This window comes from Lonchura striata, chromosome 6 (genome assembly GCF_046129695.1).
Source record: "Lonchura striata isolate bLonStr1 chromosome 6, bLonStr1.mat, whole genome shotgun sequence".
Classification (NCBI taxonomy): Eukaryota; Metazoa; Chordata; class Aves; order Passeriformes; family Estrildidae; genus Lonchura; species Lonchura striata.
The window spans coordinates 54,231,033-54,245,341 of NC_134608.1; the positions used below are offsets into that span (position 1 = coordinate 54,231,033).

General features: G+C 41.9%; 1 protein-coding gene across 1 annotated transcript in view; it reads left to right on the forward strand.

The window, feature by feature from the left end:
• The first annotated feature begins 13,157 nt into the window (after positions 1-13,157).
• Positions 13,158-14,309, forward strand: part of ABTB2 (ankyrin repeat and BTB domain containing 2) — a 111,331-nt gene continuing 110,179 nt past the window's right edge. The window contains exon 1 of the mRNA XM_021555913.2: positions 13,158-14,247. Within this exon, the coding sequence (XP_021411588.1) occupies positions 13,386-14,247 (862 nt within the window). The 5' untranslated portion in view covers positions 13,158-13,385. The remainder of the gene's footprint in view (positions 14,248-14,309) is intronic.

Here is a 14,309-nt window from a genome sequence, read left to right on the forward strand (position 1 = left end):
AGATACCTTGATACTATAGGTGTCATTTCATGTGTTCCAATTACACAGAAAGAAGGGAATCCTAAATGAACGGAGCTTGAAGCTGCAGAAAATTAATGGCAATTAAAAACATTGTCTGCCTAGCAGGACTGGAAAATCAGGCTATTATTTAATTGACAGGAAAAATCAGAATTTGAAACTTTTGGAGATGTGTATGTAGCTAAATGCATCAGTAGGGCTCTAGGCTGATACATAGAGATTATTGATATAATTCATTATCACCGGTGATGATGGATTTCAGCACAGTTCATACCTCGAATTTCAGTTAGTTTGGTACTAAACAATGTTAAAATTAGTTCTTTACAGTGATGATTTCTGAATTTTCTTGGGAATATGGGATCACGGTGCTGACTGGAAAATAAAATGTAATCATTGGGAGCTTATGGGGAAAAACCACCAACAACAAACACAGCAGCCAGTGGAATGGCAACAAGCCAGGTGAATTTGTGACAACCACAGCAAATATGGATGCTGGAAAACAAGGAAAGGCAAACAAGTGGATTTGTGAGGTACTGAGAAAAGAAATGTCACTGTCTTTGAAAGAAATAGGAGGTGCAAATTCTCTAGACTTGATGTACTCACCAGGGCAGAGCTGAGAGGTTGGAGTCAGGCAGCCAGTGGTGTTTAGGTGTCCTGAGGAATGCTGGATTGATCCCTTTCTATTTCATGAGTTGGGAAAGATGGGACACCCTGCAAGCAGAGGGACATCAAAGGCTCTTAGCAGGTGACAGTGGTGGCAAGCACAAATGGCATTTGTGTGCCAGGGCATCAGCAAGCACTCCACATGGGTAGTAATCCACTCTGCTGACTGGATGGGTCAGCTTCCCATGGAGCTGCTGCAAATTCCAGTGTAGAGACAGCCTGCAAGATCCCATTAAAAATAGCATTTTCTAGGTGTTTATAATCCAAATATAGTTTAAAATGTTTTCTCTTTCGCTTTTTTTTGGTCCTGAAAATACACACACACACTTGAATATATTTAGATTGATTAATTTTCAGTGTCTGTAGCTGATTAATAGATGTTAAACATAACTGATTTTTAAAGATAATTTAAATGAATTGGAAAATAAAAACAGTTTGAAAAATCTGTTTTATTCTAGAAGATGGATCTTCTAGCTGTCTCTTGAGGTGCCCTGTTAAGAGCAATAACAACCATTGAGGTTTGTCCCTTGAGATGGTAACAAATAGAGCACAGGGAATAATTAATCCTAGAGCACCAGCACACTAATTAGTATTGCTGGAATCGATAAGAATTTCGGTACCTTTGAAAATCAGTTTTTATTTTGATGTTAAAATTTTAGCCTTTTTTCCTTTCAGTTGGAGTAGCTGCCATTCTCAGCCTGTTTTCCATCATAATAGGAGACATCTAAGGATTGAAGAGTGGCAAAAAGTAAACCACCTGCTTAAACATCTTCATTCTGACAACATGAAAGGCTACCAAAAAATCCTGGGTTTAGTGGGATATTATTATTATTATAGATAAATATAAAATAACTCTTCCAGCTCTGTGCCTGCCATCTGGCCAGCAGTTTGCTGGTGCCCTTTGCCCCAGCTATCAGCATTTGAGTTGCTGCTCCCGTCATTGCCTAAAAGCAATTAGTTCTAGATCATTAGGGGTTGCAAAGATGGCCATTGCTTTGTTTAACATTTACACAACTGCCAGGGACCTGCTTCTGAATTAAAGTCGTGGACAAGCCCTTGGCTCTTTTGAGCTCAGATATGTGCATGGAAAACAAACAGCAGCTTTTTTCCTGCTCTTTAAGCCCAAGTTCTCTTCTGTACATTTGACCTAATTTTTCTATTCACAGAAAATTCATTGCTTCAAATAGGTACATTGGAAATATGGAAGTTCAAAATATATATAAAAAAAAAAAAAAAGAGCAGAATAATTCCTTAATTACTGTGTCTTTAGTTAGAAATTTAGTCCATTTTTACACATCCTAAAGACTGTCAGCTTTTTATGTGTTTGAAGAGCTGTGTTTCTAAAATGTTCATATTTTTTTACAGAAGTTGCTGAAATAATTATTTTGGCCTTTCATGGAAACTGTAACATTAGTGTGTTATGGGTTTCTTTTTTTCCTTGAAGGTTGATGCTAAGCTACCAGGTTAATTGAGATGTTTCTTTCCAGCTCCTAATTGCTACCTGCACCCTGGCTGGATGTTTCCAAGATATTTACAAGACGTTTACAAGCTCTTTACACTGCCAAGAAACCTATGATGTAGGGATAAAAATGAAATACGTAACTTCCAAACCACCATCAGCATTCCTGCCCAGGTTTGGGTGCATTTCCTATTTTCCTTGGATTGAGGGCAGTGGTTGAACAGCACAATTTGGTCTTGACCTGTAACGTGGACTTCCAAACAATTTTAAGAGGAATATAGGTTTTTCACTTAGTTTTTTTTTCAATACTTTTGGTCTAAAAATACTTGATAATTTTTTACAGCTACAACAAAGACCACTGCATCATATTAAGCATGGAAATTTGGCCTAGTTTTGACCACCAACTACTTTTGATTCCCCCAGGGTGAAAGCAACTCTTTTTCAGTAGTCCTCTGGTTATCGTATTATTTGAGAAGGTTCTTTTTTTCCCCCTTTCTTTTGCTGTTAGTATGGTAGAGAGGTTCTTTACTTGTTTTCACAATGTGCTAATCCTTCTTCTGTTTGGTGTTTTTATCCATACATATTTCTGAAACCAAAAATAGTTTTCAAGATATGGAAGGCTGAGATATCTTGATTTTCTTTCTATATGACAGATTCTTGAGGCTTTTCAGTGTCTTCTTCCACAATGATGGTTTCCTCCTCATCACTCCTAGGGATTGCAACCAATATTTCCTATCCCATTGTACCTGAGAATTATTTTGAAGTATTCCCCTGTGGACTGGAGGCAGACCTGGGTCTGTCTCCCTCTCTTTTGATACTTTTGAACAGGGAGGTTTTTCTGTGATTCATAATGACTTATCCTACAATATCCACCCTCCATTCTTCATTTTATCTTATTCTTTTGTCCAATTCTGGTACATTCTGACTCACCATTTTATTGAGTGCTGACAGCTCCAGGCACCAGCCCCACTTTTACTGAATCATCCAGACTGTTCCTGTATTTTTTGGGATCAGTTTCTGGCTCTGCCGTGCACAGAACACTACAGAGCACTTCCATCACAGGTGATGTGTCCCGGGAATTCCTTCCCAATTACACAGGCAAGGGGGAAAAAAGGGTCATTATCTCCCCATTGCTTCTAGCATGTGCTTCATCCTGAGTGGCAATTACAAATTGGCCTGACAGCCATCTCCTTGTTGGAGAAATATTCATGGGTTATGTGATAACAAGCAGCCCTGTGTCATAACTGGAATTAGGGATCCAAGGAGGTGGATGGCGTTATGTTTATTCAGGCTGCACATTGACAAAGTGGTTTCTGAGCCAACAGTGCTAATTAACAACATGTGCCTGTACTGAGCTGACAATTAGGTTTGAAACTTTAGTATGGGATTGCTTCCCTAATGTTTTTCCCCCAGGATTTAACTTTTTGAGGTTGAAATTACATGTGCTCTTCTGCTGTAGCAAAACCATGGTGGGATACACCTTCTGCATCTCCACAAGATGGGTGAAATGGCAAAAGATTGTTCATTTATATAAAAACTGGGAAGAAACATGCTGGAAAAGTGTGACCAATGCAGTATGGAAGGTACTTTCTGACCAACATATTCACTTAGAAAGTTCCCATTAATTACCACACTCACTTGGTAATAAATGTCCAGCTACAAATTCCTGCTTTCAACATTCCGAGTTTAAATCTTCTCACTGAAATAGGTTTCTAAAATGTTTAATAAGGGTAATATAATTTAGTAGTGAATACTAGAATAGTGTTACAATATTACAGAATACAGAGATTTCTCTGAAACTCTTTTACAGATTCTTTAAGAGAGAAAGATTTTTCCTCTGTCTAAAATTTTCCTGTTTTAGTGGTCTACAAGTGGTACAAAGCTTGGGTTTCTGGCTTGTTTTTCTTTTTTAAAAAGCCAGTGTTAATGGTCATGCTGGGTGAGTTGTATCACACTTTTCACGTAGGACTTATAAAATTTATATATGACTGTCAAAATTTCAGTGTAATTTTGGGCAACCACTAATTTATTTACTAAATTAGTATTATAGGCTATTGGTTCTGAGATGTTTAAACAATATGAAATATATCTCAAACTGAAACATTTATGGCATTCTACTGTAGGTTTCTTTGCAGGTAGGCAAAGTTTTCTGGTGTTTAGTGTAAAGGGTGAAAAAACTCTTCACCAGAAAAATCAGAGATAAGAAGATTAGGGGTCATGAAGTAAAAAAGTAAGAAGTTCTTAGCAAAAAGAGAATTGTGCAATTAAAGATGTTTTGTTGAGGGTTTCCCCCTTATTATCACGTTTGGTGGGTTTTTTTAGGAATTATGTTGATGCTGGAAATGCTGATTCATTGTTGTTTTTTTTTTTTTTTCCCCACAAACATATTTGAACTTTACAGGCTACATACCAATTCAAAGTGAGGCACCTGAAGCCTCACAGAGTTTTTGATCTGCTCCTCAGTTGAGCAGAAAAAAAACAGTGGCAAAGTTTCACTAGCACACTGCACTCGCTTCCCTTTGTGGAAATATCTCTGACATGGTGCTGAGTCTGTCTTGCCAGTGGAGAGAAAGGGATCCTCCCCCTTCCAGAGGCCAAGGATGAGGAAAGAACGCAGATTTCTATTTTGAGTTTTATAAATCAAAAGTCGGCAGCTTTGCTACCATGCAGCCGGGATGTTCCTCTGGACATCCTGCTCTCTTCGTGTGCCAAGTGCTGCACATGCTGGTCCCTCTGTGAGGCAGGGACCTTGTGACAGTGGCACATCGTGGGGACAGGATCACCCGTGCCACGTGGGCAGCTCCTCATCGGAGCTCACACACATGCCCATCCCACGGGGAGTGGCACACGGCCCTTGTTCACACGGCTGTGCCTTCATCGCTTCCTCAGCATCCCGCATTCTGCTCCTCTGGAGCTCCTGAGGACAACCTGCAGCAGTTAAAATGCGGCACAAGAGGGAGGCAGCGGGTTACGGGACACGGCAAAGCTTGCTAATCCTACCGAGTTCGGGATTCCTAGGGAAAATAAAGGTTTAAGCACGACCAGGGAAAAGCAGAATTTAGGCACAGCCGGTGTAGATGATGATGGAATAGTAGCTAGGAAGCTGTTGCTACACTTGGTGTATTTCAGTACCAAACAACCACTGCAGCTTTTGTCCGATGGTTCTGAATGATCCCAGGCAAGGCAAGTGTGGGTTTTGACCTTGAGCATTCTCAATAATTTCTCTTTAATTCTCTTCAGCACTGTTTGCCATTGTAAATAACCAGTGATCTCAGCATGGCCTAAAAAGCTTTGGGGCATCCACTTCACAGTACTCTTAGAGGGCTGTATTTTATTTAGTTTCCTGGCAACTTCCTGACTGTTCAGGGTTATGAAAAATACAATATTTAGCTCTATTTTTTTCTCTTTGGCTATTATTCCCATTGGCTTTGTAATTACAGTGATAGAGCCTTGATAATGTTCTTGTCAATACTGTGTCCCTGGCCAATAGTGGAGAGCTGAGGATATGAACGTTGTTTCAGGAAACATGACACACATCCGTTGCAATTGGCAATGTAATTGGATCTATCAAGTGCCTCATGAGACAGGCTGGTATTACAGCCAGTGAATGGCTGTAGTGATAAATGCAATTTTGGCATGAAGTTCTTCCAAGTGTGTGTTTTGGCACACAGGACTGCAGCAGGTTTCCACACAGACATGGTATAGCAGTGGATCCCATGACCAGATAACCGAGATTATTTCAAATGCCTCCAAAGAGTTATTTTACACTGGTAGCTATCACACACAGACTTGGCAGGCCTGGTGTTAGATCAGAGCTAAGGATCTGGGTGACTGGGGAAGTTTATCCTGCTGTAACTTTATAGCTGGATGTTATAAATTAGAAGCTGTTAAATGCTGAAGAACAACATCCTTGTCTGCAGCTATTTGGTAACGCCTGATGGCTCTCAGAATGTTCTGGTTGTTTGATGCCTGCAATAGGGAGAAAATGCAGGCACTGTAAAATTGTAATTAATAGTAGGAGTGAAATGAGAAGAGGAGGAGGGGAGAAAGAGGCCTCAATAAGTTTCAGTACACCCTTCATCTTGAATATTGTCGTGTGATGAAGTAAATCCTCTTTTACTCCCTTAATTTGATCTGATTCCAAGTAAAATATAATTCTCCCCATGAGCCCTTACTCATAAGATTTCTGATAGTGATTGAGACAGTCTGATACTGTACCAAGTTTTTATCCAGGAATTTAATGCATTCTAGTCTGATCTTTCTTATTCTGACACTTTTCTCCACCCTTTATCATCACAATCATTTTATTGGGCAAAATAATCCAACAGAGATCCATAATTTTTGTAGTTTTGTAATCTTTCCAAATAAGACCTACTATAACACTTGCTCAGTTGTCTGGTTGCACTTAAATTTTTAAAAAGCATTTTTATATCAACTCTTGTCTTCATACACTCCAAATTTCAGGACAGAAATGTTCAATGCTTGCTGAGGATTACATTTTAAATTAGGTAAAATGTCATTGGTTGTTTTCAAGATTAGTTTACTTTTCCTACTTTAATTTTTTTTCAAAAAACACCCATGGAATAAATACATTACAAGTGAAACAGCTGCTGGGGAGAGGCTCTTTCCTAAAAGTGTAGGAAGCATCTTCAGTACTACTTTCATTCTTAGAAAATGTTTGATTTAAAGATGCCTTAACGTATACAATATGTGCTGAATTGAGAGAGATTAAAACCAAAATGAACCAGAAATATTTAAAGATCAGAGGATTCAGCAGCAGTGCTGAAAGTTTGTGAGGAGAATCATTCCAAATGTAGGAAGACTTTGGAAAGGGGAAGTTGTGTTGGAAATGATTCCTCTGCTCTTTACAGTGGAAAGAGCAGGATTCATGGAATCCTTCTGGTGGTTGGAAGGCACCTCTGGAGATCAAAAAGCAGGGTCAGCTAAAGCAGCTTGTCCAGGATTGTGTCCAGTTGGATTTTGAATATCTCTGACTATGGAGATTCCACAACCTCCCTGGGAAATCTGCTCCAGGTTTTATCCTGTTTCACCTATTCCAGTGTCTTACCACCCTCACATTAGAAGGTGTGGGGGGTTAAGTTTTAAATGGAATATTTTGTATTTCAGTTTGAACCTACTGCTTCTTGTTCTTTCCCTGGACACCAAGAAGAGCCAACCTGTCTTTTTCCTTTTTTTATTCTTCAGGTATTTATAAGTAGAGCTACTGTCCCACCTCCTCCAGAATGAACTGTCCCAGCCTCTCAAATGATAGAAAGTCCAGTCCCTTAATCATCTTTGTGTCCCTTTGATGGACTAACTCCAGTTTGTCTACACCTCTTTTGTACTGGAAAACCCAGAGCTGGACTCTGACTCTATATGAGTCTCATCAGTACTGAGCAGAGGGAAGGATCACCTCCTCCACCTGCTGGCAGTGTTTTTCCTGGGATGCTGCTGGCTTTCACTGCTGCAGGGATGTATTCCCAGCTTACATCCAACTTGTTTTCCAACAGATATTTTAATCCAAATTTGTTTTCCGCTTAGATTGAAAGGAGCCATTTGTCCAGACAAAAAAAATTAATTTGTCAATAAGGATGTTGCAGGAGTGAGTGTCAAAAGCCTTGCTGTGGTGAAGATAATATCCACTGCCCTTCCCTCATCCATCATATCACTGATACCGTGAAAGGCTGACAGATTGGTCAGGCATCATTTCCCCTTCCTAAAATACTGGAGAATGGATTAAGTGCAGCCTGGAAAAGACTTGGGGGTGTTGGTTGATGAGAAGCTCAACAAGACCCAGCAACACACACTTGCAGTCCAGAAAGACAACGGTATCCTGCATCAAGTACTGGGAATTTATTCTTCCCTGGGGAGTGCTGACACACAGGCACAGGTTGTCCATCCCAGGAAGGCTTCAAAGGCCAGGCTGGATGGGGCTTGGAGCAACCTGGTCTAGTGGGAGGTGTCCCTGCCCATGGCAGAGGGTGGGAGGAAGTAAGCGGAAGCCCCTTTCCAATCCAGACTCTGTGATTCTAAATCACCCTTTTGTCCTTAATGCTTTCCAGGCTTATTTGTTCCACCCCTTTGCCAAGGATAAAGGTGATGCTGACCAGTTCCTACCTGACTGGTACCTGACCAGTTTGCTTTGAAGGATCTCTGAAGAAGTTCTCTGTACAGCAGCAGCAGAAAACCACTTATTTATTCATTTTGGGCATCTGATATGCTTTTGCATGGAGATTTCACTCCAAGTTCCTTATCACTTCAATTATATCTACTACAAAAGGCAGCTCTTGAGTGTAGAAAAGATATTCTTAATAGATTCTCAGTGCTTCTTATGCTTTTCATACCTGAAAATGTGTGTCAGAAGCAGGTTGTAATATAAAATCTTCAGCAATTAAAGTTTTTTAAATGGTCTTGCTTAACAGTCACTATGAGTCATGATAGACATGACCTCTTCTTTCTTGACAGTATTAATTCTGAGAAGCTCTGCCTTATCTGTCATTATAAATAACAGTAATGCTGATCTGGGCTGATTTCTTATGCTAAGCAAATTTAAGTTCCTGATCTTATTTAAATAGAAATTATGTTTTAATTGACAGCCTAAGGATACGAGTGAGGCAAGTTATGTAAGGACAAGAAATGTCTTTTATTAGGCTAAATAGTAGTGTAGGGGAAAAATGAGGCAAGATTTGTTAAACAGGATTGTTTCTCTTGGTAGGAATTGTTAATAGCAAAATTAGTTTTAGGCTATGCTAAATCACAGATAAAACCAAGACAGGGAGAAGGTGAGATGTCCATTTATTGTTAACAGCCTGAAGATTTGTTCAGCAGACATTCTGATTTCAGTGCCTTCTAACCATCTGAAAAGTTTTCACTAGGGACAGTATTATTCCTAAAATTCTACATTCATGAGATTCTATGTTCTCTTTTTAAATTTTAATTAGTGCTATCAAGTAGATTTACCTAAATTACCAATCAAGACATTCTGAAAGACAAGTATTGTAACCTTGGCAAAGGCCATTTTGCACAAAATGAATGAGCGAAGACTTTGAGTTATTACACATTGAATAAATTTTCTCTCCAGCTGGGAAGACACAAGAAGCTGGCAGTGATGAGGTCAGCAGGGAGTATTTGGTCACTCCAAGTACTGGACCAGCAACTTCAGTTAGACCATAAATTGAGGGCTGGATGGGGATTTTGCTGCATGGCAGAAAACAAACCACATGAACATTTTCTCTCCATCAGTGATGCTTTGAAAATATGCAAATTTAATTCTCTTAACACTTTTTTTTTTTTTTTCCCCATTTAATTTAGACTTGATATGTGATTCACCTGCTCTAGTCATGCTTCATCTCTGCTCCCCCCACATCTCCTGCTGTCTGGGCTCACACTGATTTTCAGGTATCAGACAGCAGCTATTTTTCTTTATTAACAAAAATAGTTCTGAACCTTGCAGATAAAATGCAATTTAATGAAGTAGCTACACAAGGAAAATGCCATTAGCACATGTTCAAAACAGAGACAGCAGCCTGAGAAGGAAATTTCCAGCAACCTCCATGGAAGGCCAGCCAGCTGTTGAGCCTTTGGGCTCATTAACACTCCTTCCCACAAACTGTTTTAAATAAGGTTTGGAAAGGGCTCCTCTCTCTCTCTTTGGTACTGCTCTGAGGGGTTGGTAGCACCAATCAAGCAGCTTCTTTGAGGGCTCTGTTAAGGCCAGTTGTGTTGTTAACTTTTTTTCTTTTCCTGTTGGAAATTCTAGAGTCATTTTCAAGTGAATAAAACAAGCTTACGTGAGACCTAGAGGTAAGGGATGTTTATGCTGCTCAATACCATGTATATGATTATTATTTCCTAGAAATTCACTGAACTTTGTGGCTTGAACAGTAGCAGGTCAATCTCAGTTTTGGTTACTTTAAAATGTAGTGATTTGGAGTCTTTGCTAGAGATTAAGTTTTACATTTTACATTTGCTTTGACTGCTGTAGTTCCTTAAAACAAGTGTTGGTTTTTTAAATAGGTTTCCTATTTATCCAGTTGCTTTTGGTGTATCAGAGAATGTAAAGGCTTTTTATTTCTAATTAATTCTGGTGTACTTTAAATTCAAAATTTTAAACCCTGTAGTTTATCAGAGTTAGAAAAGCTCATATCTGAACCTCTGACACAAAGGAAAATGGAGCTTCCAGAGTCCTGTGATTTTGTTTATTATGGAACTTCCAATGTTATGTGTTTTATCTGTTTTGTTTATGTTCCTGGAAGTCTTCTGGTAGTTTCTACTTTAATGCTAATTTTAGAGAGAAATTATTATGAGAAAATCTGTCCGTGGAAAGTTGATTTTTATGGTGTGAAAATAACTTGGGATTCCTGATGTCTCCAGTTGAAACATATGCAAACAAACAAAAAAAAAAGCTGAATGTTTATTGTGCCTTATAAATTAAGGAATGTTAAGTTGTTTTTTATGGGTGTTTTGATGTGTGACTTGTCTTTATTGGGTTCAACATCTTGGAGTTTGACGTTTAAATCTTCAGTAAGAAAAATCCTTTCCACATTTGGGGGTGCTTCTGTTCTAAGGTTTTTTCCCCTGTGGAAAAGGCTGGTGATACCTTTGCAGCAGAATGAGAGGATTTATCTGGCAAAGGTTTTTCTTTTATAAATAAATACTGAAATGAGAAAACACTGAAGGAAGTGGGGAAAGCAGACACTGCTTGTTAAACCAGATAATTTTTGGTGCTGTTAAAAGACATGGAATGGCAGGAATAACAAACTATGTGGGAGTATGGGAGAAGTATGATAAAGGGAAGGGACAGAAATGGTTTGTAGAAGTTTTGAGTGCTTGCACAGCTGCATTTTTCCTAAATAATGTCAAGTTCCTATTTGCCAACTGTGTAGCAATTCTCTGTGTCAATTTAGCCTTGCTTTTGTGATTGAAATGAAACCTAGGCAATAGAATAGGATGAGTTTAAGAGAAAGCTTTTGCAAAGAGGCATCACAAACCAAGGCATGAAGGATTTTTGGATTTTCTGTTGCCTTCTTTTGCCCCATTCCCATTCTTGCAGTGATCCTTGTGAAGATACAACCCTTCTGTGCATGACCTTGGAGGAACTAACAGGGAGTAAAATAAATGCCCTAGTTTTGGGGAGGCACCACATGGTCACCCACCCAAAGTCTCATTTAAGAGGCCTGCAGTAGTTCATGGCACCATAAGATTAGGGATTAAATACAGATATAAGAAAAAAGATGATAATTTTTTTACACAGAAGTGGATTGATTGAAGACACAAGACTTAAAGCTGGGTTCTTTGAGTCAGTCCTGCCTTGTCTCACATTTAGGGGCCTGTTTACCATGTTTACTGTCAGTTTTGTATTGTCAGCTCTTAAAAATATAGCCTAAAAAACGCACCAAAATAGCAGAGTTAGCTTTGATCTGTAAAATAACACCTGAGCAAAGCATCGGTTGTGCAGTAAAAATACCAATTTCTGAGCTGACAGTGGAGCACAGATGAGGTGCTGAAGTGTTCAGATTTCCAAATAAATTTGAATTACTTTGAGAGAATTAGGTCTGGTTTTATTAGACAACTTTTCCTTTGTGTTCATGATTTCATGGGGAGAAGCTATGAAAATGCTGAGAGCTGCATTATAGTTGATCTTCAACATTAGAAAGATAAAAGATGATCTTATTTTTAAAAAATCAATTTTGGGGTTTAGCTAGTGGAAGTTGGAATGCCCTGTTAAATATTTTGTCTTTTAGTATAAACAGAACTGCTTGATCCTGTGAGCAGAAGTGCATAAGTTAAATAGATGATTTTTTGAGTATATAATTTATGCCTAATAGTTATGATACATTTTTATTGACACTAAGTAATATGTATACTACAGTACAAAAAGACAAGGGATGTCCTGTAAGGCATTGTAGTTTACAAGCAGGAAATCTCTTTTCTGTATCATCTAAACCATCCCTCTGTCAGTTAAAAAACCCTCCCCCTTGTCCTAGTGCAACAGGCCCTGCTGAAAAGCTTGTCCTCATGATGCAAAAACAGTTTGTCATTTTGAACTTTGGAAACCTAGGTACTGAAGCTGATAATAGTTGAAAGCTGTATCTTGTAAGGGACATTAATGTGGAAAATATGTTCTGTTTTTTTTTTTTAGTCTGTAGTTAAGGACTGTGTAAGATCCGTCTTGACAGTACTTTTTGAAGTGAAAATGTCCTTTGTGAAAGTTTTGAATATACTCTTTTTAGACTTCTACTCATACCCTTTCACATATATCCTACAAACAGTGAGTATATGGCAGGAATAGAGAGCAAGCTTCAAAATTCGCGTGCATGAAAAGATAAAAGTGTCATCCTTTGAGCTGTATTTTGGGTGTTTACACACTTTGTCACAGCGGCATTATCAAGGACACGTATTCTCTCTTGCTTTATCGTGTTTGCCTGGATCGGGGGCCGTAAATAGCAGCGGGTTTGGAATCTTTGTGGGGGTTTGTCGGAAGATGTGCAAAGCGCGTTTTTAGGTTAAATTACCGGGATTTGAGGACCCGAGCCCGAAACACAGGGAGACCCGCGGCTCCGCCCGCCGCTCCCCGCTGCGGCCGCGCGGGGGCGCGCTCGTCCCGCACACCACGGTGACACGGAGCTGCGCTGGGCTCCTCCGCTCCGCGCGCGGCTCCCGGCCCGAATCCGGTTTGGGGGAACCCGCCGTGCCTCAAAGTCTCCCGTCGGGGGTTCCGACGGGGTTTTGGGGGAACCCGCCGTGCCTCAAAGGCTCCCGCCGGGAGCTCCGTGCCCTGGAGCCGTCGGCACCATCCCCGCTCCGAACCCCGACCCCTGCCCGCCGCTCCACACGAACCACGCCCCGCGCCCCCTCTCCCCGCCTCCCTCCCCGCCCCTCTCGTTTGTGATTGGCCAGGCCGTTCCCCCGCCGCCGCCGATTGGTGGTCTCCGCGCGCCTCATTTGCATGCGGCGGTGCGGAGCGCGCGGCGGAGCCGCGGCGGGGAAGTTGCGCCGGAGCCGCCGCCGAGCGCCCGTCCCGGCCCGGCCCCGCCGCAGCCTCCGCGCCCTCCGCCGCGCCCGGCCCGAGCGGGACATGGCTGAGCGCAGCCTCCCGCCGGGATGGAGGTAGCCGGGCCCTCGGGGAGGGCTCCTGCCCGCTGCGCTGCCAATCCTCCCGCGCCCTTCGGGCAGGATCGCTAGGGATCTGCCCCAGCCTCACCTTTCGCGCTTGTCGTGCCGCTTGGCTTAACCCGTCTTTCCTATGGCTGGGATATACAGCTCGACTCTGAAGACCCTGGAGGATTTAACTTTGGACTCTGGTTATGGGGCAGGGGATTCCTGCAGGTCCCTTAGTCTCTCTTCTTCCAAGTCCAACTCGCAAGCCTTCACCTCTTCTCAGCACAGAGGCAACTGGTGGTACTACTCGGGCTCCATGAACAGTAGGAATAACAGCTGGGACACCGTGAACACCGTGCTGCCGGAAGACCCCGAGGTCGCAGATATCTTCTCCAAGTGCCCTAAGCTGCCGGATCTCGAGGAGTACCCTTGGACTGATGAAGACATCGGCAGAATCCTGCGCAGAGGGAAGGGAGAGGGCCAGGGCAGGAGCTTTTCGCAGGAGGCTGTCCGGCGGCTCTCGCAGCTGCTGCGGCGCGCCCTGATCAGGGTGTCCCGGGAAGCTCAGCGCCTCAGCGTGATGCACTCCAAGTGCACCCGCTTCGAGGTGCAGAGCGCCATCAAACTCATCCAGAGCTGGGCCCTGGCCGAGAGCTGCGTGCTGGCCACCGTCAAGGCGCTCTCCCTGTACAGCATGAGCGCCGGCGATGGGCTCAGGAAAGGCAAGTCCGCCCGCTGCGGCCTCACCTTCTCGGTGGGCAGGTTTTTCAGGTGGATGGTGGACACGAGGATCTCGGTGAGGATCCACGAGTACGCGGCCATCTCCTTAACGGCTTGCATGGAGAACCTGGTGGAAGAGATTAAGGCTAGGGTTTTGGCGAGTCAGAGCCCCGATGGTGGAGGGGAGATCTCGGCTGAAATCCTGGAGATGGTTATCAACAACGATGCGGAACTTTGGGGAGTGTTGCAACCTTACGAGCACCTCATCTGTGGGAAAAATGCTAATGGTAAGATCCAGCTTTGACGGTCTGTTGTCTTCATACCAGCGAGCTTTACAGTAAAGTCCTCG